We start from the raw sequence: 24,583 nt of genomic DNA on the forward strand, positions 1-24,583 counted from the left end.
AAGTACTCTCAATTATACTTTCATTTGAGTAAAATACATGTTACACAAATTCCATGTACCTGTGAAAGTACTCTCAATTATACTTTCATTTGAGTAAAATACATGTTACACAAATTCCATGTACACTTCCTCTCCACTGCTGTCCATATAAAAATGATGTGCGCCCAACGTGGGGCTCGAACCCACGACCCTGAGATTAAGAGTCTCATGCTCTACCGACTGAGCTAGCCGGGCACTGAGAAGCACATCATTTCTCAGAGCCTAAAACGTATCGCCACATTAGTGATTCCTACCTCAATAATAAAATAAGAGTTTGGATGGAGCCTGACCACAAAGAGAGAGCTAGTTGGGACAAAAGACTGGACAACATAACACAGAAGGTTGGTGGCACCTTAAATGGGGAGGACGGCTCGTGGTAATGGCTGGAGCGGAATCGGTGGAATGGTATCAAATAGATCAAACACACGATTTCCACGTGTTTGATGCCATTCCATTGGCTCCGCCCTCAGTAGCCTCCACTGATCCCAATTTCAACTACTCTACCACTGTCAAACACAGAGGCACACACAAAGTGATGATTCTCCATAAACATTATTCAAAATAAAATTTTGTAAATTCTATAAAAAACACATCTCAACCGTAAAATTACAATAAAAGATGTCTGCCCCGTGTGAGGCTCGAACTCACGACCTTCAGATTATGAGACTGACGCGCTGCCTACTGCGCCAACGAGGCCTGAAGACCGTATGTAAATAACTTGATTTTTAAAGACAAGTATTTATATGGTACTGTAAATATATGTTTTAATAAGCTGTTACAAACCATAAACATAGCCCTTCTAAAACGGACGTTCCTCTCCCATTCAAGTAACAAGTAAAACTTGCAGTAGCCCCCAGTGGTAACAGAGAAGCACAGCAAGGATGGACCATAGAGATAGAGGACTCATCATTGTGTCTGTCCCATTGGGACTGGGCAACTCCAGTCCTCGGGAGCCTGATTGGTGTCACACCTTTTCTCTATCCCTAGTAAACACAGCTGATTAATCACATTGCATTCTAAACTGAAGATCATGATTAGGTGATTATTGGAGTCAGTTGTGTTAGCTGGGGCAGGGTCAAAACTGTGACACCAATCAGGCCCCAGAGGACTGGAATTGCACAATGCAGGGCAGCACCGTTTATATCTGGGTTGCATCCGGTTTATACAGACCAACATCGCATCATCACGTCATCCAAAAACACAGCAGACACTGGATGAATATAAAAATAGTTAATATCTTTGCCTGAAAGTGACGGGGGAAAAAAACATTTGGCCTCAGCGACAATTATTTTAATCATTCAATGGATGGTTTGTTTATAAAGGTGATGACTAAAGTGTTATTATTCTGAATTTTCAAATCTGACTTCTCTATGTGGCCTTCTATGGAATTTGGCTTTCTGGGCCGGGCGTCACTTAAACTGCAATACTGACATAAAATTATTTGAGCAATAGAAACCCTTAGGCAGCGCCATTGTGGCCATCTCCATTTTGAAGTAGTCCATTTTCTTCTTCTACTACTTCTATGAGCTGGTAAATAAACTAAAAAGGGTGCATACAGCCACCTGGAGTGTGCCATTTGAATTGGTATAAAGTCGAGGTTGCCGTTTTACTGCCACCTGCAGTTATGGAATGTTTGCACACGAGTATAATTAATTGGATTATCCCTCCGAATTACCCAAATGGAATTATGTCTTCCTTGACCCATAGGAAGCCCCACCCAGTTGACTACTTCAAAATGGTGAAAGTCTCAATGGCACCGTCCATGCTAAAACGAGCTTTTGGGCACTAGAGTCCTCTACAATTCTCTATGGGATAGACAATGGAGGGACAATACAATGTAAATTAATGGTGCAGTGGTGGGCCACAAAACATATAAACCGCATGGCTTACCATTTATACTGCCTTGAGTGAGAGTCGCTGATGCCTAACAGAACACAGCCTTGACTTCTCTCGCCAAGGCAAAACTGTCAATATGAGCAGAAAAAGAGACAGAATACTGTCTGTAATAAACCAAAAACATCTCTGAAATGTGAGCCTAAATAAATATATGCCTACATATTTTACATACAATCAATGTCCATTTCCATGAGACTCAGAACGAGTAACAGTTGGCCCATGCATGCTTTTTGGTGCAGGTGAATTGGTGCATGTTGATGTATCTGCACCATTTCAAAGAAACAAACATACTCCCCTACTTTTACAAAAACACATTTTTCTTACTACCAGGAGGCAAATATGCAGAAGCCAGCTGTGCTGTTTTTCCTGAATTCAACCTTACCTGTTAAACCGATGTCACTCGTCTGAAAATTATACGGCACGTGATAAGCATAATTTAACTACTTTTATGAGGGGACACAAGACTCCAACACCCCTGGAGAGAAAATGCTATCGCCCGAACAGGGACTTGAACCCTGGACCCTCAGATTAAAAGTCTGATGCTCTACCGACTGAGCTATCCGGGCTCTGTTCTTTGTAAGGGGACCCGCTATTATACATTATCAGTGCTAGAAATTAAAGTCTAAATTTATCAGAAATAATAACCAATCAAAACACTGGAATTAACTGCTCCTTTCAGCAGATGGGTGGGACTGGAGGACAGGAGTCAGTGTTGAGTGGGAGTGACCTGTCACCTGGTGGTGTAGTCTTACCTGGTCTGGCTGGTCAGTTACATCTGGTTTTTGTAGCCACCTTTTGCCTTGACAACTTTGCACACTCTTGGCATTCTCTGGACCAGCTTCATGATGTAGTCACCTGGAAATCTGTCCTTTGGTCTGATAAATCCAAATTTGAGATTTTTGGTTCCAACCGCAGTGTCTTTGTGAGACACAGAGTAGGTGAATGGATTATCTCTGATCGCGTGATTCCCACCATGAAGCACGGAGGAGGAGATGTGATGGTGTGAGGATGCTTTGCTGATGACACTGTCAGTTATTTATTTAGAATTCAAGGCACACTTAACCAGCATGGCAACCACAGCATTCTGCAGCGATACGTCATCCCATCTGGTTTGCACTTAGTGGGACTATCATTTGTTTTTCAACAGGACAATGACCCAAAACAAGAGATATTTGACCAAGAAGGAGAGTGAATACCTGGCCTCCACAATCACTCGACCTCAACCCAATTGCAACTTAATACTAGGAAGGTGTCCTTAATGTTTTGTACACTGTGTATATTTATATTCTGGTCTCTGACATGGCTCGTTCTGATATTTCTTCATTTTTTTATGGGACTTTATGGGATGTATTGTTTTTTTACTAAGTATAACTGCACTGTTGGAGCTAGAAACAAGCATTTCGCTGCACCTGAAATAACATCTGCACATCTGTGTATGCGACCAATAAACTTTGATTTGAAGATTGTTGCAACACCATAAACAGAACAAAACAGCCCAGTGGTTCTCAATCCTGGTCCTGGGGACCCAAAAGGGTGCACTTTTTTTTGTTGTTGCTCTAGCACTGCACACCTGATTCAAATTATCAAAGCCTGATGAGGAGTGGATGATTTGAATCAAGAGTGTGTAGTGCTAGGGCAAAAACGAATATGTACACCCATATGGATCACCAGGACCAGGTTGAGAACCACTGCTAAAGCCCTTCTCAAAATGGTCATGGCTAGACATCTTTTGTCAAATTAAGTAAAAAAGTTTAGTTTTGTATTTTAGCTAACCCTAACCCTTTTCTTAACCTTAACCTAATTATCATAACCTGCTACATTAATTATCCTAACCTGCTGACTAAATTGTCCTAACCCGCTACAAAAAGTGAAATCTGAAGTTAATTTGACAAAAGCTGGAACCCTTCTAGCCGTGACCTAAAATAGACGTTCCACTCCCATTCAAGTAAAACTTGCAGTGAACCCCAGTGGCAACAGAGGGCGCACATGAAGTAAGGACGGAATGGATGGTCAATGCAATGCAGATTTCAACCGTGCAGTACTGGGCCACAAAACATGAAAACTGCATGGCTTACCATTACCGCCTTGAGCGTGAGTTGCTAATGCCGTAGGCTACACAACCAGCCTATACTCGCCTTCTCTATCCAAGGCCAATCTGTCAATATGATCAGAAAGATTCATATTAGAATAAGGTCTCTAGTAAAATAGAAAACTCCTTGGGGAAAAAACAGATTGTGAGCCTAAATAAAAATGGGCAAATATGCACAAGCCAGCTGTGCTGTTTTCCCCCTGCATTCAAGACTGAGTCCTTGTCTAGGCCTGCAACTCAGTTCATGAATTAATTTCTTGTACATACAAAAAAATATATTGGCTACTATATGATGTATCCGCTTATTATCCGTGTGTAATAGCAGATCGCTTAACCGAGCATAGCCGACTCAGAATCATAGTCCCAACACGAGGTCAGCCATTGGCCTACTAACGTTACTTGTCGTTCATCTGACAAGAAACCCCTTAAAACCCCATTGGTATGGGATGTTCTTCATATTTAAAGTATGCAAAAGTATGTATCAACAAATGTATACATTTTAGAGCCGAGGACGAATTACATCTCTTTTTTTCCAATGCACACCCCTGGAAAGAAAATGGTGTCGCCCAAACAGGGATGTTGGAAAATTGTACGGCACGTGATTTGCGTAATTGAACCACCTTCATTGGTTATACGATTCTAACACCCCTGGAGAGAAAATGGTATCGCCCGAACAGGGACTTGAACCCTGGACCCTCAGATTAAAAGTCTGATGCTCTACCGACTGAGCTATCCGGGCTCTTATAAAGTGAACTGCCATTATATATCATAACCAACGATAGAAACTCTCAGAAATTATAACGGACACAAATACTGGAACTGCCTGCTCCTTTTAGCACTTTGATGAGCGGGACAGGAGTCAATGTTGACACTGATGTGTGGGACAGGACAGGAGTCATTGTTGAGTGGGAGTAGCCTGCCACCTGGTGGTGTAGTCTTGACTGGTCAATTGTTTTGTGGGATACTTGTGAAGAAGGGAAAGTTGTTGACGATAGATTAACCGGTAAACACTATATCGATATCAGACTTTTATTATGATTGCTAAATACTGTTCAATTTAGACACTTGCACCCCAATCCCACCTTCCCCAAAACACTTGTAAATATTGGACTATAAATTGTGCCTTCCTGTATTAGGGTGGCTTGGGGTTAAACGCCCGCTTCTGTAATTCTCACACAAACCACTTTATGTCTCCCAAAAGTGTTCGACACTTTCCCTGGATGCCACTAGTGTTGCTCAACTAAAAATGCCATCTGTCTCATCTCAACTTTTAAGTCACTCAAACAAAACGATTTTGAGGTGCATTGTTCAAATATTTTGTCATTTAGAAAAAGTTATGTACCTTTTTATATATACCAGTAGGGGAGCCTAAATATAAATAGTCCACTTGATTAGAGATAATCTTTTTTATCTGTTTTTTTATTTTAAGTGAGTATGTTTGGGGCAAAATGCCCCCAAGACAATCGATGCAAGTCAATGGTACCTACTGTATATATTAGCATTTACCAAATCATTTCCAAATCATCTATAAGTAACTTATTTGAGTTACACAATCAATTTTGAGATATTTTAGGATTACTTGGACAGGAATGGTGAAAATATAAAGATGGGCCATACGTCAAAACCTCATCATAAAATAGGTTTCCATCCAATTTGGTGATAGATTTTCATGTGAATATTCCCACCAGCATTTTCCCACCAGAGATGTGTTTCCATCATATTGACTTGTTGCAGATAAAAGGTTATGCATGATGACATTGTGCACATAAAATACCTTTTGCGGTTAAATTGCCATGTACCGAATAACAAACACAAATTAAATGGGCTTCCATCGCATTTTCAATTCTACTGATGTTTTTCTCACACTGGTATTGGCATGTGCGCAGGGTTTCCCAAACTCTGTCCTAGGGCCTCCCCTGGGTGCGCGTTTTTTTTTTCTCAAAGCACTCACGGTACTGCTGATTCAAATAACCAACTCGTCATCAAGCTATGATTATTTGAATCAGCTGTGTAGTGCTAGGGGAAAAAACAAAACCTGCACCCGGGGGGGGCCCAGGATCAGTTTGGGAAACCCTGCTCTAGGCAACAGTGCTATCAGCGCGCTGTTAGCTAGAGCACATATACAGCCTACATCAGGGATGGGCAACTCCAGTCCTTTTGGGGCACTGTAAAGTCCATGGAGAATAAGAGCACCTCCTCCCAGCTGCACTGAGGCTAGGAAACACTGTCACCACAGATAAATCTAAAATAATCGATAATTTCAAAAAGCATTTTTCTACGGCTGGCCATGCTTTTCACCTGGCTACCCCTACCCCGGCGAACAGCTCTGCACCCCCCGCTTCTCCTTCACCCAAATCCAGACAGTGATGTTCTGAAAGAGCTGCAAAATCTGGATCCCTACAAAGCAGCTGGGCTAGACAATCTGGACCCTCTGTTTCTAAAATTATCCTCCGAAATTGTTGCAACCCCTATTACTAGCCTGTTAAACCTCTCTTTCGTATCGTCTGAGATCCCCAAAGATTGGAAAGCTGTCGCGGTCATCCCCCTCTTCAAAGGGGGAGACACTCTAGACCCAAACTGTTATAGACCTACAGTTGAAGTCGGAAGTTTACATACACTTAGGTTGGAGTCATTAAAACTCATTTTTCAACCACTCCACATATTTCTTGTTAACAAACTAGAGTTTTGGCAAGTCAGTTAGGACTTCTACTTTGTGCATGACACAAGTAATTTTTCCAACAATTGTTTATAGACAGATTATTTCACTTATAATTATCTGTATCACAATTGCAGTGGGTCAGAAGTTTACATACACTACATACACGCTTGGAAAATTCCAGAAAATTATGTCATGGCTTTAGAAGCTTCTGATAGGCTAATTGACATAATTTGAGTCAATTGAAGGTGTACCTGTGGATGTATTTCAAGGCCTACCTTCAAACTCAGTGCCTCTTTGCTTGACATCATGGGAAAATCAAAAGAAATCAGCCAAGACCTCAGAAATAAATTGTAGCACAAGTCTGGTTCATCCTTGGGAGCAATTTCCAAATGCCTGAAGGTACCACGTTCATCTGTACAAACAATAGTACGCAAGTAAAAACACCATGGGACCACGCAGCCGTCATACCGCTCAGGAAGGAGACGCGTTCTGTCTCTTAGAGATGAGCGTACTTTGGTGAGAAAAGTGCAAATCAACCCCAGAACAACAGCAAAGGACCTTGTGAAGATGCTGGAGGAAACAGGTACAAAAGTATCTATATCCACAGTAAAACAAGTCCTATATCGACATAACCTGAAAGGACGCTCTGCAAGGAAGAAGCCACTGCTCCAAAACCGCAATAAAAAAGCCAGACTACAGTTTGCAACTACACATGGGGACAAAGATCGTACTATTTGGAGAAATGTCCTCTGGTTTGATGAAACAAAAATAGAACTGTTTGGCCATAATGACCATCGTTATATTTGGAGGAAAAAGGGGGAGGCTTACAAGCCGAAGAACACCATCCCAACCGTGAAGCACGGGGGTGGCAGCATCATGTTGTGGGGGTGCTTTGGTGCATGAGGGACTGGTGCACCTCATAAAATAGATGGCATCATGAGGATGGGAAATGATGTGGATATATTGAAGCAACATCTCAAGACATCAGTCAGGAAGTTAAAGCTTGGTCACAAATGGGTCTTCCAAATGGACAATGACCCCAAGCATGCTTCCAAAGTTGTGGCAAAATGGCTTAAGGACAAAATGGCTTAAGTTAAACAATTTAAAGGCAATGCTACCAAATACTAATTGGGTGTATGTAAACTTATGACCCACTGGGAATGCGATGAAAGAAATATAAGCTGAAATAAATAATTCTCTCTACTATTATTCTGACATTTCACATTCTTTAAATTAAGTGGTGATCCTAACTGACTTAAGACAGGGAATTTTTACTAGGATTATATGTCAGGCATTGTGAAAAACTGAGTTTAAGTATATTTGGCTAGGGTGTATGTAAACTTTCGACTTCAACTCTATATCCATCCTGCCCTACCTTTCTAAAATCTTCGAAAGCCAAGTTAACAAACAGATCACTGACCATTTCGAATCCCACCATACCTACTCCACTATGCAATCTGGTTTCCAAGCTGGTAATGGGTGCACCTCAGCCACGCTCAAGGTCCTAAATGATATCATAACCTCCATCGATAAAAGACAGTACTATGCAGCCGTATTCATCGACCTGGCTAAGGCTTTCGACTCTGTCAATCACCGCATTCTTATCGACAGACTCAATAGCCTTGGTTTCTCAAATGACTGTCTCTCCTGGTTCACTAACTACTTCTCAGACAGAGTTCAGTGTGTCAAATCAGAGGGCCTGTTGTCCGGACCACTGGCAGTCTCTATGGGGGTGCCACAGGGTTCAATTCTCGGGCCGACTCTTTTCTCTGTATATATCAATGATGTCGCTCTTGCTGCTGGTGATTCTCTGATCCACCTCTACGCAAACAACACCATTCTGTATACATCTGGCCCTTCTTTGGATACTTTGTTAACAAACCTCCAAATGAGCTTCAATGCCATACAACACTCCTTCCGTGGCCTGCCCGCACCCGCCTGCCCGACTAGCATCACTACTCTGGACGGTTCTGACATAGAATATGTGGACAACTACAAATACCTAGGTGTCTGGTTAGACTGTAAACTCTCCTTCCAGACTCAAAATAAGTATCTCCAATCCAAAATTATATTTCGAATCGGCTTCCTATTTCGCAACAAAGCCATCTTCACTCATGTTGCCAAACATACCTTCGTAAAACTGACTATCCTACCGATTCTTGACCTCGGCGATGTTATTTACAAAATAGCCTCCAACACTCTATTCAGCAAATTGGATGTAGTCTATCACAGTGCCATCCGTTTTGTCACCAAAGCCCCATATACTACCCACCACTGCGACCTGTATGCTCTCGTTGGCTGGCCCTCGTTACATATTCGTCGCCAAACCAACTGGCCCCAGGCCATCTATAAGTCTTTGCTAGGTAAAGCCCTGCCTTATCTCAGCTCACTGGTCACCATAGCAGCACCCACCCGTAGCACGCAATCCAGCAGGTATATTTCACTGGTCATCCCCAAAGCCAACACCTCTTTTGGCCGCCTTTCCTTCCAGTTCTCTGCTGCCAATGACTGGAACGAATTTCAAAAATCACTGAAGCTGGATACATATCTCCCTCTCTAACTTTAAGCATCAGCTGTCAGAGCAGCTTACCGATCACTGTACCTGTACACAGCCCATCTATAAATAGCACACCCAACTACCTCATCCCCATATTATTTATTTGTTATTTTTTGCTCTTTTGCACCCCCAGTATCCCTACTTGCACATCGTTATCTGCACATCTATCACTCCAGTGTTAATGCTAAATTGTAATTATTTCGCCTCTATGGCCAATTTATTGCCTTACTTACCTAATCTTACTACATTTGCACACACTGTACATAGACTTTGACTGTACGTTTGTTTATCCCGTGTGTAACTCTGTGTTGTTGTTTTTGTCGTACTGCTTTGCTTTATCTTGGCCAGGTCGCAGTTGTAAATGAGAGTCGCAGTTGTAAACCTGGTTAAATAAAAGTGAAATTAAAAAAATACAAAAAATTGATTGGTGTCACACTTTTGCTTTAGCCCCAGCTAACACACCTGACTCCAATAATCACCTAATCATGATCTTCAGTTTAGAATGCAATTAGTTAATCAGCTGTGTTTGCTAGAGATGGGGGAAAGTGTGATACCACTATCGGCCCCCAAGGACTGGAGTTTCCCAGCCCTGGCTTACATGATTACATGATGATATTTTTATTATGGACAAAAGAGCAAGATTATTTTTATTTGTCAAACGGCAGCCAAGCATCGATTATCATCTCACCAGAATAAGATCCTCAATATTTTAGAAAGGAGCATCAATCTCATCACCTTGCACTTTTCACTACCCTGTGAAGTTCATCATAATTTATTTAATCCTTAACTTAAATTAACTGCATGCCTGCCCGATGAGTCGTAGTGGGAGGACCACACATGTCATCGCGTGACTCCAAGTTTACTTAAATATCATGCCTATTATATCAATATTTGCGAATTAAAGGGTTTCCACCGAAATTTTTTGCATAATTCATTTTACCGAAAAATATAAAAAGATCTCACCTTGTCTAGCCTATTTTATTTTGTCGACATTTGGTAAGTTAACTGGAAAATGTTGTTTCAATCAGGCCTGTCATGACATTTATGTACTTTACTAGCATAAAAAGGTTGGATGGAAACCTGGTTATTGTGAGGATATTAATAGTGAGATGTGCAATGCCATTTTCTTTTCCGATATTTGATTTATTTAATTAAAATAAGATACCTAGACTTTAGCTTTTAAGAGTCAATTACAAAAAAAATGCCACAATTAAACATATACAATTGATTTTAACACATTCATCTTTGTGGGGCATTTTGCCCCATTGACAGGGACTTTTTCCCTAACTTTCTAACGTTTCTGTTTTCATTGAATACCTCCTCCAAAAAAACTGCTAAAATGTTTATTCTATTCTACTGAGCCATTTACTTTATGTTCGTATTCTTCGATTTTATTATAAGTAAGCATTTCATTGGACGGTGTATACTATGTGTATATCATACTTACAAAACTTGAATTTCATAAAGTTATTAAATACATTTTATTGATGATTTACAACTGTACAAAATGGCAATTTACAGGACAATCTATAAAAACAAAAACAGATAGGCTATATGTGTCAGCTCAGGCGTCCTACTACCTCGTTGTTAAACTTGTACCACTGTGTCCCAGGAGACACTTTACATTATTCAAATCCATTCCTCCAGGTCTGCCTTCTATTTTTATCCAGGGTCTGATTCAGATTGGAGTCTCTGGCTGGCCACTCAATTACATGAATATATCAATCAATAAAGCGAGCAGCGCTGCAGACCTTGCCTTCTGGAAATGAATACCCAGCTGTAGAGTCTCTGACTATCTATTGGAAGCATCTGTGATCTTTATCCTGGTCCCAGATCTGTTAGTGCTGCATGGTCGACCATATGGGGGCTGGTTATACAGCACTTAAACAGATCTGGGACCAGGCTAGTCTACTTGTGAGTCCAGAGTCAGTGTGAACCACAAAAACAAACACCTGTAAATCACCATGCATCTCAACCTCAACTCTCTGAAGGTGGCACAAGCCCTGGTTAAAATAAAGTCATACAAATATGAAATTATCAAAATCAATATACTGATAAGTGACATCCTTTGGATTCAACAAAAGTCATTAAAGTGCATTCTCTTTTTTCCACCAGACAGTTGGGCAGAAAAAAACATGCAGTCGGCCTGATGCTGACTAATCTATCCAGTGTTGATTGAAGATTCATTGCTGTATAGTTATGAGATGGTTGTGCTTAAAGGGGCAATCTGCAGTTACTATTTCCATTTTTGGACTTATATCCATTTTGGATATAAACCCATTGATTCTTGGAGTATAACTTAGAAATGCCCCATGAGCTTAGTTCCACTGTCATACCCCATCAGAAGCCAAAATATACATTTGTAAATGTAAACAAACACTGTATAGCCTCAAAACGTGGTTAAAATGGAATGGATGGTAAGTCCTTGCATCCACAGCTCCGTCTATGGATTTGAGTGTGGTTACATTTCTCCAGCCCCATCCTTCAACCTTTTACTGAAACAGTGGTGGAGGTGCTTTGTTATCATTTCAACTGTCGGATTGCCGCTTTAAGCGCATAAATATGGCACTGAAGAGGCTGATGTTCCAATCAGCCCGGTAAGTTTACTTTCTTTAATTTATGACACAAAAACAATAACTATGATGTGTTTAGTAACTATCTACACCTCAATGATATACTTAGAATAGTCCAATGTCCTGATTTGAATTATACCAGTATGTCTATGCACACGGTGTATATCGGTTTAGTGCCTGCTTCATGTCTATGAGGTCTTTGTACAACACTATCATCCAATCTACCACCCAAACCCAAGAGGATTCCTCGTGCCCGTGCAGTCATACTTTGGTGGAAGTCCGCTCTCCTGTCATATCCCATATACACGAGAAAATGATTTTTCTCTGAAAGTGCAATAAATATAAGTACAAACTTGTCATTACTAAATGTTATCTTTAAAAAGGTACATTAATGGCAGTTTACACCCACACGTGATTTGTAAACGAATGCAAGAAAAAGTAATCTCTGGATAGAAGTTGCCCTTAGGCACAGATCTATGATCAGTTTACCCTCCCTAAATCCTAACCTTAACCATTATGGTGACAAACCATAAAGCTGACCTTAGATTAGTGTCTAGGAGGCAGCTATAAAAAGCCGATAAATATGCTACGGGTTCCATGCTGTCAGTTATGATGAAGTCATCAACCACCGTCACTTGATTGGCTGAAGTGTCATCCACAGAGGGTGTCAAGAAGAAGTCCTTGTAGTCTTCACACTGTTACTCGATTGTTTTTCTCTAGCCCAGAGTGAATAACACGGCATGCTGCTATCCCACAGGTCTGTCCATCTGGGGTCAAAGGTGAAGCCATGGTCGAAAGTTCACAGATGAGCAGGAAGTTCTTCTCTGGTAGGATGAGGATGTGTGATGTGTTTGCGGAGGGGGGCGGGGTCTCTCTGGTCAGTTACGTCACCTGAGGAGAGAGGGAAACAATGATATGGAACCCCATACACAGACACAAGACCTGTGTGTGTGTGATTTTGTAAACACCTTGTGTATGTTGGGAGGCATGTCGTCCTCTGAGCCCTCCTCGGGTACAGTGTCGGGGTCTCGGCCTCCCCGTCCCTCCTCTGCCCAACCCCCCATGGGCACACGCGCCGACCTCACCACTCTGGCCCCCGGGCCGACAGAGTCTGGAGGAGTGACACACACAGAGTGATATCAGTATGATCCATATCAGTCATCTTCAATATCATTACATGTTAGGGAATCATTTTTCATGTTTGTCATGGTTACCCGTGTTCCCCCCGTAGCGACGCTGGCTGTTGCTCTGGAGTGGTGCCACTTCCTGTCCCGGGGTGGTACCTCGGTCAGGGTTAGGGCCCGAGTTAGAGCTGGGGATAGGGCCAGGGGTGGAGATAGAGGTGGAGATAGGAAAGGTGTGTGAGCGGGGGATGGGGTTTCGGGGGTTAGGGTTCCCTCCCCCTGAACCCCCCTCCTCGGTGACACTGTCACTACTGTCGTCACTGTCCTGCCTGTGCCAGGTGTGCCGGGACAACTCCCCTCCAGACTGCTGCTTATGGAGCTACATAGAGGGAGGGAGAGGGGGAGAGAGGAAGTGGGAGCGAGGGGAGAGGAAGGAGGGAGGGGAGAAGAGGGGGAGAGAGAGGGGAGGGAAGGGGGAGAGACAAATTGACTTTTGATGCTCTTTATTGCAACATTTTTAAAACCATCCATCCAGACACAGACAGACCTCATGTATATAGAGTGCGTGGATGCTCATCTCCGTGGAGGCGTATTCTGATAGGACGAGACTTGTCAGTTGACCTTCCCACACACTACTGCCTGAACTAGCAGTTCGAGCATCAGTACTGGTGGGGAGGGGGAGAGAAAGAGAGTTTGTTGATTGACAGTTAGTTGATAGATTGCTTGATTAGTTGTGGGAGGAGTGTGGGCTTTACCTTGATCCCGCCATGGCTCTACTTGCAGAAGAGGCGTGTCCAGCTGACCTATGGGTGGAGCTACAGCTGCCCCTCATGCTGCTGACTGAGAGGGAGCGCAAGGCGGACGCCCCGTCGCTAACACCCACCGCCCCGTGATTGGTCAAGGAGCCGTCCCGCCCCAGATGAAGAGAGGCCAATGAGGGGGGACCTGCCAGGAAGTTAGCTATCAGACTCCTTGGCTGAGAGAGCGAGCGATAGAGAGAGACACACACACACACACACACACACAGAGAGACAGAGAATTAGATTTTTACCTTAAATATCAGTGTAAACAAAAAACTCAGAAATGTATACAATGTTAAACTTGAGATCAAAATCGAAGTGTCAATGTATGTATTGGCATGTCTGTCTGTCTCCCTACCTCTGACTCTGACAGAGAGGTGAGAGTGTGTCTGTCTCCTGTAGCCTCTCTCTGTACTCTCTCCTTCAGCTGGCTGATGAAGTGAGTGGTCTCGGTGGGGGGCTGCCACTGGGGGTTGGTGATGGCAAAATGCATCAGGGACAGCTCAGTCTTCCCATCCTCCGCCTGTTGGTAAATAGATGCCTCTGTCTTCCCCTCAGACATCCACTGGAGGGAGGGAGAGGAAGTAAGAGAAAGGAGAGAAGGAAGGAGTTAGGGACGGGAAAGAGAGTCACTATTTATGCATTGCTCATCTGTGTGTGTGTGTACGTATCAGTCGTGTGTGAGTCTCACCGCAGGGTGTCCGTGCTGTCTGATGTCCATCTGAGCGAAGGAGCAGGTGTCTCCCACCCCTACCACCTCCACGGTGAAGTTCCTGAAGAAGTCAATGATCTCCAGAGACTTCCTCCTCAGACTGAAGATCAGGATGAAGGGAGTCACCAGGGGGCTGATCAGCTCCTCTAGGATAAACACCTGAACAGCCAGAGGAAAAGTTAAAACACCTGAATGCTGATCTAGGATCAGGTCCCCCTCCTGTACATATAATCATCTTCATTGCGACCTTAAAAAGGGAACACTGATCCTAGACCAGCACTTCTAATCTGAGATGCTTTGTGAATACAGGCTCTGGCCAGGTAGAGAAGAATATGCCATGTGCTTCAGAAATGATTCATAAGTTCCTGCTTTCGAAAAACAGTGGAAAAGGTTATGACTATAGCGCTACTCACAGCCTTGTACTGGAAGAGCTGTGAGAACTGGCCTCGTGTCTCGTAGCGATGGGCGTTGCCCTGCCAGTGGTCTGGCATGTAGTGGATGTGAGCCAGGATCACCCTGAGCAGCTGCTCTGCACAGTAAACCAGGTGTTTATCTGGGATAAAAGACCTGAGGAGAGAGGGAGAATGTGAAAGAATGTCCTGAACCCTTCAAATAACTTAACACACAGACAGACACACACACACACCTGCAGACAGTGATACACACTCCCAGCAGGGTGATGGATGACAGGACGTGTTCCACGGCGAGGACATCTTCGTCGTAGATGGTCAGAGCAATGAGGACAGCCAATAGGGAGCCAGCAAAAAACGCCACGTTCTTAGCCACCACCGTCAGCAACGGGGACAGGAAGCAGTTCATATACCTAGAGGACGCCTGGAGGAGGACACGCACGGAAGTGAAGAAAATCGGACATTTTAGCCACCACTGACAGCAACAGACAAGAATCAGTTCATCAATATCACAATAATTACCTTACACACCTTCTATGTGTGTGTGTGTGTGTGTGTGTGTTCAGTCCTACTTTGTAGCCCTTGCTGAGCCGTGACATCAGTTCGTGGTCCAGCTCATTGAAGTGGCGAAGGTAACATCGACCGTACAGAGACCAACACCTCGCTCCCAAACTACCTGGCTCACGCTTTATCACCTACACACAAAGAAATTAGCTTTACAGCATCTGCTACGCCTCCATAACGGAGCACAGCGGTGTGTGTGTGTGTGTCCCTACCTCTGTATAGCTGAAGAAGGCATACAGTATTTGCCAGACCAGTACTACAGGACAGAGTAAGAGGTTGGCGATGCCGATCCACAGTATACGTGATGCCAGTTTGTCTGCCAGCTCCAGCCTGTTACCACCTCTCTTATACTGCGGCTTCAAACTCCACTCACTCTCAAACAGAGAGCCTGGGAAGGGGGGTGAGAGAGAGAGAGACAGAGAGAGAGACAGAGAGAGAGGTGAAAAGTGTACCAAACAAAGTGTACCGAGCACAAACTCCAAAACACACACACCAACCTGGCCCCCAGAAGAGGATGAGTTCAAAGTTGTACTTGAGGCCGCGGGTGTAAAACACACTCTCCCCGAGCAGTGGCGGGTGGAAACGCACAGGAAGGAGGGACTTATTTACCATGGCAACCTGGAGGAAGAAGAAAGGGGTTTAGGTGGTGTTGTTTTTGATTGACAGGTGGTTCAGTAGCAGGGGTACAAGCGAGGAATGGTAAAGAAGATGTACTCTGACACGAGCACAAACCCACGTGAGTGCGCACACACTCACACACACACACACACACCATGTAGTTTTTGAAGCGCAGGATACGGTGGTATATGTCCAGTTCTGTGAGTTCTTTCTTGTGGATACAGATCTGGTGTTCCTTCTGGATCTCAACGATCCGGGCCTGAACCTCCTGCCATGTGAAGTATGGCAGCTCTGCCTAGAGTGGGTGGAGGAGAAGGGGGAGACAAGGAGGATGAGAGTGGGAGGGGAGGAGGAAAAGCGAGAGGAGAAGGGGGGAAGAGAGGAGGGGTGAAGATCAGTAGTTAAACCAGTAGGTTGAAGACACGCAGACAGGCACACACACACACACACACACACACACACACACACACACACACACACACTCACCATGCTCATCTTGAGTGCGTTGGTGTAGAAGGAGCGTATCTCCCAGTAGCAGCAGACGTTGTAGATGAACTTGATGAGGCGATGCAGCCAGAACACTCCAGATATCATCAACACAAACATCACTGTCACGTTGGCACGGATACTGGCGGGAAAACAACAAGCAGGTTGTCATGGATACTGGCGGGAAAACATCAAGCAGGTTGTCACGGATACCGGTGGGGAAACAAAAAGCAGTAAGGACATTTTCCAGCATTCATTATTAACTTGAGTGCAAAAGATGTGTTAATAAAGTGTTTATAATGCATTTATAAAACATTTATGAAGTGTTTATAAGCCTTACCTTGCGCTGCAGACGTCCACAGGCAGGAAGGCGTCAGGCAGCGTGACTTTGGACGAGTCGGTGTGGTTGACAAACTTGTTAGCGAACAGAATGTCATAGTCCACACAGTTAGCCAAGAAGACTGTGAACCCTACTACAAACAGCAACTGGCTACAGAGGGGGAGAAACGGGGAAAGAGGAAAGAGAGAGAGAGAGAGAGGAAAGTTAAAAACGACCCCTCAGGACACCGACATGGACCACATAGAAGACACACACACACACAGTGTACTTACACCAGCTCAAAGACCTCTCCCAGCAGCATACAGGTGAAGCCATTCTTCTGGTGCAGGTTATAGACGTGCCAGGGGTCAAGGATCAAATGATGACATAGAAGTAGCATGTGTCCTCTCATAATTAAAGTCTAGTCGGCTATAGTATTAACTCACCAGCTCAACATTCCTCCTCCTGGAGAGCTACAGGGCGTGCAGGCTTTTATTCCAGCCCTGCTCTTACACACCTGATTCTATTCTTCTCCCGGAAGGTGTTGACCATCCCGGTCTTAAAATAACCCCCGGGGTAGTTGTAGTAGTGAATGATCCGGGAGTACAGAGACACAGAGGGGTAAAAGGATATCCTCTGGAAGAACAGGTCCAGGTTCTCTATGTGGTGCCACGGGGCTGCAGAGAACAGTCAATAACAAAAACAGGTTAGAGTGTGTGTGTGTGTGTGTGTGTGTGTGTGTGTGTGTGTGTGTGTGTGTATCTACTTAAGAACTTTACACTTGTTTCCGTCAGGTATGTGCACCAGCAGGTTCTCCTCTCCGGGTGGAGAGTCGCTGTATGAAGCCTCTAGGCGCTGGTACTCTGTGTCAAAGTGTGCCGCCATGGTAACCACAGCTTCAGTTACCCCCAGCAATCAAGTCCCTAGCTACCGATTGGACCTGTGGACCACAGAAAGGGTGGGAGAGGGAGAGAGAGAGAGATCAGTGCCATAAATCCACAAAACCATGCATCTTTCTCTTCCCTCATCTGCACTGGATTGAGAAACAAAGGGAACCTCTTCCAGACTTTCACCTATCCAGCTCCTCACATGAAAGTAGATAAAGGAGAGGAGGGGTGGAAAGGAAGCCAAACATGTGAAGAAGCCATATCACACCTGTGCTCCACCCATCACTGGAACATGGATGTGGCAAAGCTTGAAAGACACGACAGACAGACAGACAGACAGACAACTGACACAACTGACAGTGTTGCGAAATCTGCTCTGTGACTCACAACCACGGATATAGAGACAGAGAGCGTTTTAAACCACATTATAGCCTACAAATATCCTACTGTTTTACATAGAGCCTACGGCTCTGATTTTACTCATGTGACAATTTGTGAGCAACAAAAACCAAGTCTATACACGCTTTTTGACCGACGTGCGCAGCGTGGATTTAACTTATAAACAATAAACGTTCCTGGTGCTGCTGGCCTTTTGAAAGGCGACTATGACGAGGAACACGCAGCCTCCTCCTATGTTATAATCTACATGTAAGTGGAAATATCGTTGCATCTTCAAGTCTTCTGCAAATAGTTTACCTGGAAAATGATTCGGCTACACGTATTTAGGCCTACATACAAGAAAATAGCCCACCTTTGTTGACCAAGCATTGATTAGCTCCATTCCAGGATCATTACACGTCAGGGAATTGCCGCTTACATTTCACCCTACAGAAAGAGAACATGGAACATTACAATTATAATATTATGAAATTGTAACGATAAGCCGATCCCACTGCTTACGATATAGCCATGATTTTAAAAAAATACACAAACTGTGTAACGTTAGTTAGGCAGCCCGGAAAAGTGTAGGCAGAGATGTGCTACCCTTGTGTAACAGTGTAGGTTCCGTCCCTCTCTTCGCCCCAACCCGGGCTCGAACCAGGGACCCTTGCACACATCAACAACTGACACCCCACGAAGCATCGTTACCCATCGCGCCACAAAAGCCGCGGCCCTTGCAACGCAAGTCTCAGAGCGAGTGAAGTCACCGATTGAAACGCTATTAGCGCGCACCACCGCTAACAAACTAGCCATTTCACATCGGTTACACTAGGAAGAACCGAAACCGTCAAGATCATTTGCTTCTCAGGATATTGTCAGAATGCTATTGTTGAAGAAAGCTGCATGTTTATGACAGATCTACAAAAACATCACAAGGATTTAGCTCTATATTTTACTGCACTAGACGAGACTAATAGTCTGTTGAAAATGTTATCGGGTCGCAGCCTACCTTTGCCGTCAACGGCAGGCGAACTGATCGTCAATGAGAATTGCCGAGCCCTTGTTTATAGAAGACGTCTAGGCTTTGTTTTCTTGTTTCTTTTTGAGTCAGAGGCGAAATTTGGTTTCATTTCTGAAACACTGTATGTACATCAATGCCTGTCATGTCTGATGGATACCTGGTTTAGCCAATCAGAAGAGTGTTTTTCCCAAACGGGGAAGAAAACAGCCAGTCATAGACAAGAGGCGGACTCCCAAAGAGGCGGACTCCCAAAGCTCCTGCTTCAGCTTTCATGACACGCCCTTTGAGCGCGTACAGGGTTTATGACATGCAGGTTTTGGTCAATGGTCAATTATGATATTCCTCCATGTTTTGAATTAAATATAAAGTAATCTCAAATATCGTCATCTAAAACGCAAAAGTATCTAGACTACATGTCATTCCTGACGACGAGAAAACGTCAATGATGAATTGATGGTACAGTCATTTTTAATGAAAGTCTATATGTTATCCATGGGCGCGCCAGAAAATTCAATTAATGGTGTTTTACCGCCCCTTAGTGGATATGTATGGTATTACAACAACATTGACACATTCGGGGTGCTGCTACACTGAAACCCAACCTATTGCTAAAGTTTGAAGTTACATTGGCTTACAGTAATGATGAAGTTGATTAGACTCACAATTACATGTATCTGCTATTAACCAAGTTGTTTGTTCTCAAACAAGCCATATAGACATTGTGGAGTGTGTGGATGAGAATATTCATAATGTGACTGGGCCGCTGGAGTGACAGCTGGCCTTTTGTTCAGTGTGTCTGTTAACTCTGATGGACACCTGTGTGTTGAATATGTAAGAACATTACTTGGCCATCTGTTTCATCCTTTCATTGTCCCCACCTCGCTCTCTGTCTCACCCTCTACCCCCTTTCTCTGTCTGTCTTTGTTTGCGTGTGTTCGCAGGCTTGTGTAATCTAATCATTATAGTGAGTAGGGCTTTTACATCTGGTGCGATTAGGATTAGGATTCATTTGGGATAATCTGATAAAGTCTGTCCATGACAGAAACACTACACTCTTAAGAAATAAAAGTGTTATCTAGAACCTAAAAGGGTTCTTCAGCTGTCCCTTTTGGTTCCAGGTAGAAGAACCCTTTAGGAATCAGGTAGAACCCTTTTGAGGTCCATGTAGAACCCTTCACATGGAACCGAAAAGAGTTCTACCTGGAACCAAAAAGGGTCGTCTTATAGGGACTTGCCGAAGAACCCTTTTTTCTAGGAGTGTACAGTCGTGGCCAAAAGTTTTGAGAATGACACAAATATTAATTTCCACAAAGTTTGCTGCTTCAGTGTCTTTAGATATTTTTGTCAGATGTTACTATGGAATACTGAAGTATAATTACAAGCATTGCATAAGTGTCAAAGGCTTTTATTGACAATTACATGAAGTTGATGCAGAGAGTCAATATTTGCAGTGTTGACCCTTCTTTTTCAAGACCTCTGCAATCCGCCCTGGCATGCTGTCAATTAACTTCTGGGCCACATCCTGACTGATGGCAGCCCATTCTTGCATAATCAATGCTTGGAGTTTGTCAGAATTTGTGGGGTTTTGTTTGTCTACCCGCCTCTTGAGGATTGACAAGTTCTCAATGGGATTAAGGTCTGGGGAGTTTCCTGGCCATGGACCCAAAATATCAATGTTTTGTTCCCCGAGCCACTTAGTTATCACTTTTGCCTTATGGCAAGGTGCTCCATCATGCAGTTTGTCACCAAACTGTTCCTGGATGGTTGGGAGAAGTTGTTCTCGGAGGATGTGTTGGTACCATTCTTTATTCATGGCTGTGTTCTTAGGCAAAATTGTGAGTGAACCCACTCCCTTGGCTGAGAAGAAACCCCACACATGAATGGTTTCAGGATGCTTTACTGTTGGCATGACACAGGACTGATGGTAGCGCTCACCTTGTCTTCTCCGGACAAGCTTTTTTCTGGATGCCCCAAACAATCGGAAAGGGGATTCATCAGAGAAAATGACTTTACCCCAGTCCTCAGCAGTCCAATCCCTGTACCTTTTGCAGAATATCAGTCTGTCCCTGATGTTTTTCCTGGAGAGAAGTGGCTTCTTTGCTGCCCTTCTTGACACCAGGCCATCCTCCAAAAGTCTTCGCCTCACTGTGCGTGCAGATGCACTCACACCTGCCTGCTGCCATTCCTGAGCAAGCTCTGTACTGGTGGTGCCCCAATCTCACAGCTGAATCAACTTTAGGAGATGGTCCTGGCACTTGCTGGACTGTCTTGGGCGCCCTGAAAGCCTTCTTCTAAACAATTGAACCGCTCTCCTTGAAGTTTTTGATGACCCGATAAATGGTTGATTTAGGTGCAATCTTACTGGCAGCAATATCCTGGCTGTGAAGCCCTTTTTGTGCAAAGCAATGATGACGGCACGTGTTTCCTTGCAGGTAACCATGGTTGGACAGAGGAAGAACAATGATTCCAAGCACCACCCTGCTTTTGAAGCTTCCAGTCTGTTATTCGAACTCAATCAGCATGACTGAGTGATCTCCAGCCTTGTCCTCGTCAACGCTCACACCTGTGTTAACAAGAGAATCACTGACATGATGTCAGCTGGTCTTTTTATGGCAGGGCTGAAATGCAGTGGAAATGTTTTTGGGGGATTCAGTTCATTTGCATGGCAAAGAGGGACTTTGCAATTAATTACAATTCATCTGATCACTCTTCATAACATTCTGGAGCATATGCAAATTCCCATCATACAAACCGAGGCAGCAGACTTTGTGAAATGTTATATTTGTGTCATTCTCAAAACTTTTGGCCACGACACACACACATCTATTCTGACAACAACCGCTAGTTGATACTGAGATGCTAATATGATGATATGGCAACAGTCCTATGGGCAACACCTTCTGTCCATAACACAGCCCTCAGTGTGTAAAACAACCTTAAATGCAGTGTACTGACAAATTAACAGTATGTTTCTGAAAAATAGGCCAACCAACCCAAGATCGGTAACTGGTTGGATCAAATCACATTTTATTTAACACATGCTTTGTAAACAACAGCTGTAGACTAACAGTGAGATGCTTCGTTACGGGCTCCTCCCAGTAATGCAGACAGAAAAATATAGAACAAAATAACACACAATGAGTAACGATAACTTGGCTATATGCATGGGGTACCAGTACCGAGTCGATGTGTAGGGGTACGAGGTAATTGAGGTAAATATGTACATATAGGTAGGGGTAAAGTGACTAGACAGGAAAGATAATAAATAGTAACAGCAGCGTCGGTTATGAGTCAAAAGAGTTAGTGCAAAAAGAGTCAATGAAGATAGTCCAGGTAACTGTTAAACAAACTATTTAGCAGTGTTATGACTTGGGGGTAGAAGCAGTTAAGAGTCCTGTTGGTTCCAGACTTGGTGTATCGGTACCGCTTGCCGTATGGTAGCAGAGAACAGTAGGACTTGGGTGGCTGGAGTCTGACAATTTTTAGGGCCTTCCTCCGACGCCGCCTGGTATAGAGGTCCTAGATGGCAGGGAGCTTGGCCCCAGTGATGTACTGGGCCGTACACACTACCCTCTGTAAGGCCTTGCGGTCAGATGCCAAGCAGTTGCTATACCAAGCGGTGATGCAGCCACTCAAGATGCTCTCAATGGTGCAGCTGCCCATGCCAAATCTTTTCAGCCTCCTGAGAGGGAAGAGGTATTGACGTGCCCTCTTCACGACTGTGTTGGTGTGTGCGCACCATGATAATTCCTTAGTGATGTGGACACCGAGAGACTTAAAGTGCTCGGTGATCAGCTAATTTGTCTTGCTGACGTTGAGAGAGAGGTGGTTGTCCTGGCACCACACTGCCAGATCTCTGACCTCCCTGTAGGCCATCTCATCGTTGTCGGTGATCAGGCCTACCACCGTTGTGTCGTCGGCAAACTTGATGGTGTTGGAGTTGTGTGCAGCCACGCAGTCGTGGGTGAACAAGGAGTACAGGAGGGGACTAAGCGCGCACCCCTGAGGGGCCCCAGTGTTGAGGGTCAGTGTGAGGGATTTGTTGTCTACCCGCAACACCTGGTGGCGGCGCATCAGGAAGACCAGGATCCCATCAGGAAGACCAGGATCCAGTTGCAGAGGGAGGTGTTTAGTCCCAGGTTCCTTAGTTTAGTGATGAGCTTGGAGGGCACTATGGTGTTTAACACTGAGCTGTAGTCAATGAACAGCATTCTTACGTTGGTGTTCCTTTTGTCCAGGTGGGAAAGGGCAGTGTGGAATGCAATAGAGATTGCATCATCTGTGGATCTGTTGGGGCGGTATGCGAATTGGAGTGGGTCTAGGGTTTCCGGCATGATGGTGTCTATGTGAGCCATGATCAACCTTTCAAAGCACTTCATGGCTAACCGACGTGAGTGCTACGGGGCGGTAACCATTTAGGCAGGTTACCTTCGCTTTCTTGGGCACAGGGATTATGGTGGTCTGTTTGAAACATGTAGGTATTACAGACTCGGTCAGGGAGAGTTTGAAAATGTCAGTGAAGACACTTGCCAGTTGGTCTGAGCATGCTTTGAGTACATGTCCTGGTAATCCGTCTGGCCCCGCGGCTTTGTGAATGTCGACCTGTTGAAAGGTCTTGCTCACATCGGCTATGGAGAGCGTGATCACACAATCATCCAGAACAGCTGGTGCTCTCATGCATGCTTCAGTGTTGCTTGCCTCGAAGCGAGCATAAAAGGCATTTCGCTCGTCTGGTAGGCTCACGTCACTGGGCAGCTTGCGTTTGGGTTTCTCTTTGTAGTCCGTAATAGTTTTCAAGCCCTGCCACATCCGACGAGCATCAGAGCCGGTGTAGTAGGATTCAATCTTAATCCTGTATTGACGCTTTGTTGTTTGATAGTTTGTCTGAGGGCATAGCAGGATTTCTTATAAGCGTCCGGATTCGTCTCCCGCTCCTTGAAAGCATCAGCTCTAGCCTTTAGCTCGATGCGGCTGTTGCCTGTAATCCATGGCTTCTGGTTGGGATATGTATGTACAGTCACTGTGGATCTTTTGGGGCGGTTTGCGAATTGGAGTGGGATAGATGTCACCAGGGGTACTCTGCTCCAGTCAGAGAGCAAACAGACGGCAGAGACATTGCCAAAGTTCACCTATTTATTTAGGACTGGCGGTTGGACATGGTAAAGGTTGGTGTGTGTGTGGTTCTGTAACAAAAGGAGATGTCAAAAGCAGGTTACATAACATGAAAAGATAAAAGGGCTCCACTCCACCTTATAGAAACTTAAATTGGGTCCTGGATCTTCGTATATAATCCAAAGAACAGAAATAAGACAGCACTCCGGTAAATAAATGTAAATTTTTACACAACATAAAAGGTGACAAGGATAAACCTATTAAACCAATACAGCTCAAATAATGAATATAGAGAAAAGAAAAATGACTCTTAACTAGGACACACAACTGGAAATA

General features: G+C 44.2%; 1 protein-coding gene and 4 non-coding genes across 8 annotated transcripts; all 5 read right to left on the bottom strand.

Annotated features, from left to right (window-relative positions):
• Positions 1-161: 161 nt before the first annotated feature.
• trnak-cuu (transfer RNA lysine (anticodon CUU)) lies at positions 162-234 on the bottom strand. Its single transcript has one exon. It is a non-coding gene; the product is annotated as a tRNA-Lys (tRNA).
• A 428-nt stretch (positions 235-662) lies between these two features.
• Positions 663-735, bottom strand: trnam-cau (transfer RNA methionine (anticodon CAU)). The gene has a single exon. It is a non-coding gene; the product is annotated as a tRNA-Met (tRNA).
• A 1,693-nt stretch (positions 736-2,428) lies between these two features.
• Positions 2,429-2,501, bottom strand: trnak-uuu (transfer RNA lysine (anticodon UUU)). The gene has a single exon. It is a non-coding gene; the product is annotated as a tRNA-Lys (tRNA).
• Positions 2,502-4,690: 2,189 nt separating this feature from the next.
• On the bottom strand, positions 4,691-4,763 carry trnak-uuu (transfer RNA lysine (anticodon UUU)). Its single transcript has one exon. It is a non-coding gene; the product is annotated as a tRNA-Lys (tRNA).
• A 5,939-nt stretch (positions 4,764-10,702) lies between these two features.
• On the bottom strand, positions 10,703-19,314 carry LOC106575328 (autophagy-related protein 9A). 4 transcript variants are annotated; one of them, XM_014151808.2, is made up of 20 exons: positions 19,124-19,314; positions 18,485-18,558; positions 17,626-17,786; positions 17,480-17,523; positions 17,140-17,204; positions 16,868-17,017; positions 16,528-16,669; positions 16,196-16,336; positions 15,921-16,041; positions 15,636-15,811; positions 15,432-15,554; positions 15,096-15,283; positions 14,863-15,016; positions 14,429-14,608; positions 14,096-14,302; positions 13,693-13,913; positions 13,485-13,602; positions 13,028-13,316; positions 12,782-12,924; positions 10,703-12,704 (listed from the first exon to the last, which is right to left on the bottom strand). In XM_014151808.2, exons 3-20 carry the CDS (start codon positions 17,729-17,731, stop codon positions 12,696-12,698), a joined length of 2,577 nt encoding a protein of 858 aa, XP_014007283.1. In that variant the 5' UTR covers positions 17,732-17,786; positions 18,485-18,558; positions 19,124-19,314; the 3' UTR covers positions 10,703-12,695. The 4 variants fall into 4 exon arrangements, with proteins under 4 accessions (XP_014007283.1, XP_014007284.1, XP_014007285.1 ...); XM_014151809.2 differs by lacking the exon at positions 19,124-19,314 and adding an exon at positions 18,718-19,076; XM_014151810.2 differs by lacking the exon at positions 18,485-18,558 and having other exon boundaries at positions 19,124-19,271.
• Positions 19,315-24,583: the final 5,269 nt, after the last annotated feature.

Source organism: Salmo salar, chromosome ssa17 (genome assembly GCF_905237065.1).
Source record: "Salmo salar chromosome ssa17, Ssal_v3.1, whole genome shotgun sequence".
Classification (NCBI taxonomy): domain Eukaryota; kingdom Metazoa; phylum Chordata; class Actinopteri; order Salmoniformes; family Salmonidae; genus Salmo; species Salmo salar.

Coding starts and splice junctions, on each gene's coding strand:
- LOC106575328 (XM_014151808.2), bottom strand. CDS start 17,731: ATGGCGGCACACTTTGACACAGAGTACCAGCGCCTAGAGGCTTCATAC. Junction 16,337..16,527: donor ACGCACTCAAGATGAGCATG/GTGAGTGTGTGT, acceptor CACCCACTCTAG/GCAGAGCTGCCATACTTCAC. Junction 15,017..15,095: donor GTGTGTATCACTGTCTGCAG/GTGTGTGTGTGT, acceptor CTCTCTCCTCAG/GTCTTTTATCCCAGATAAAC.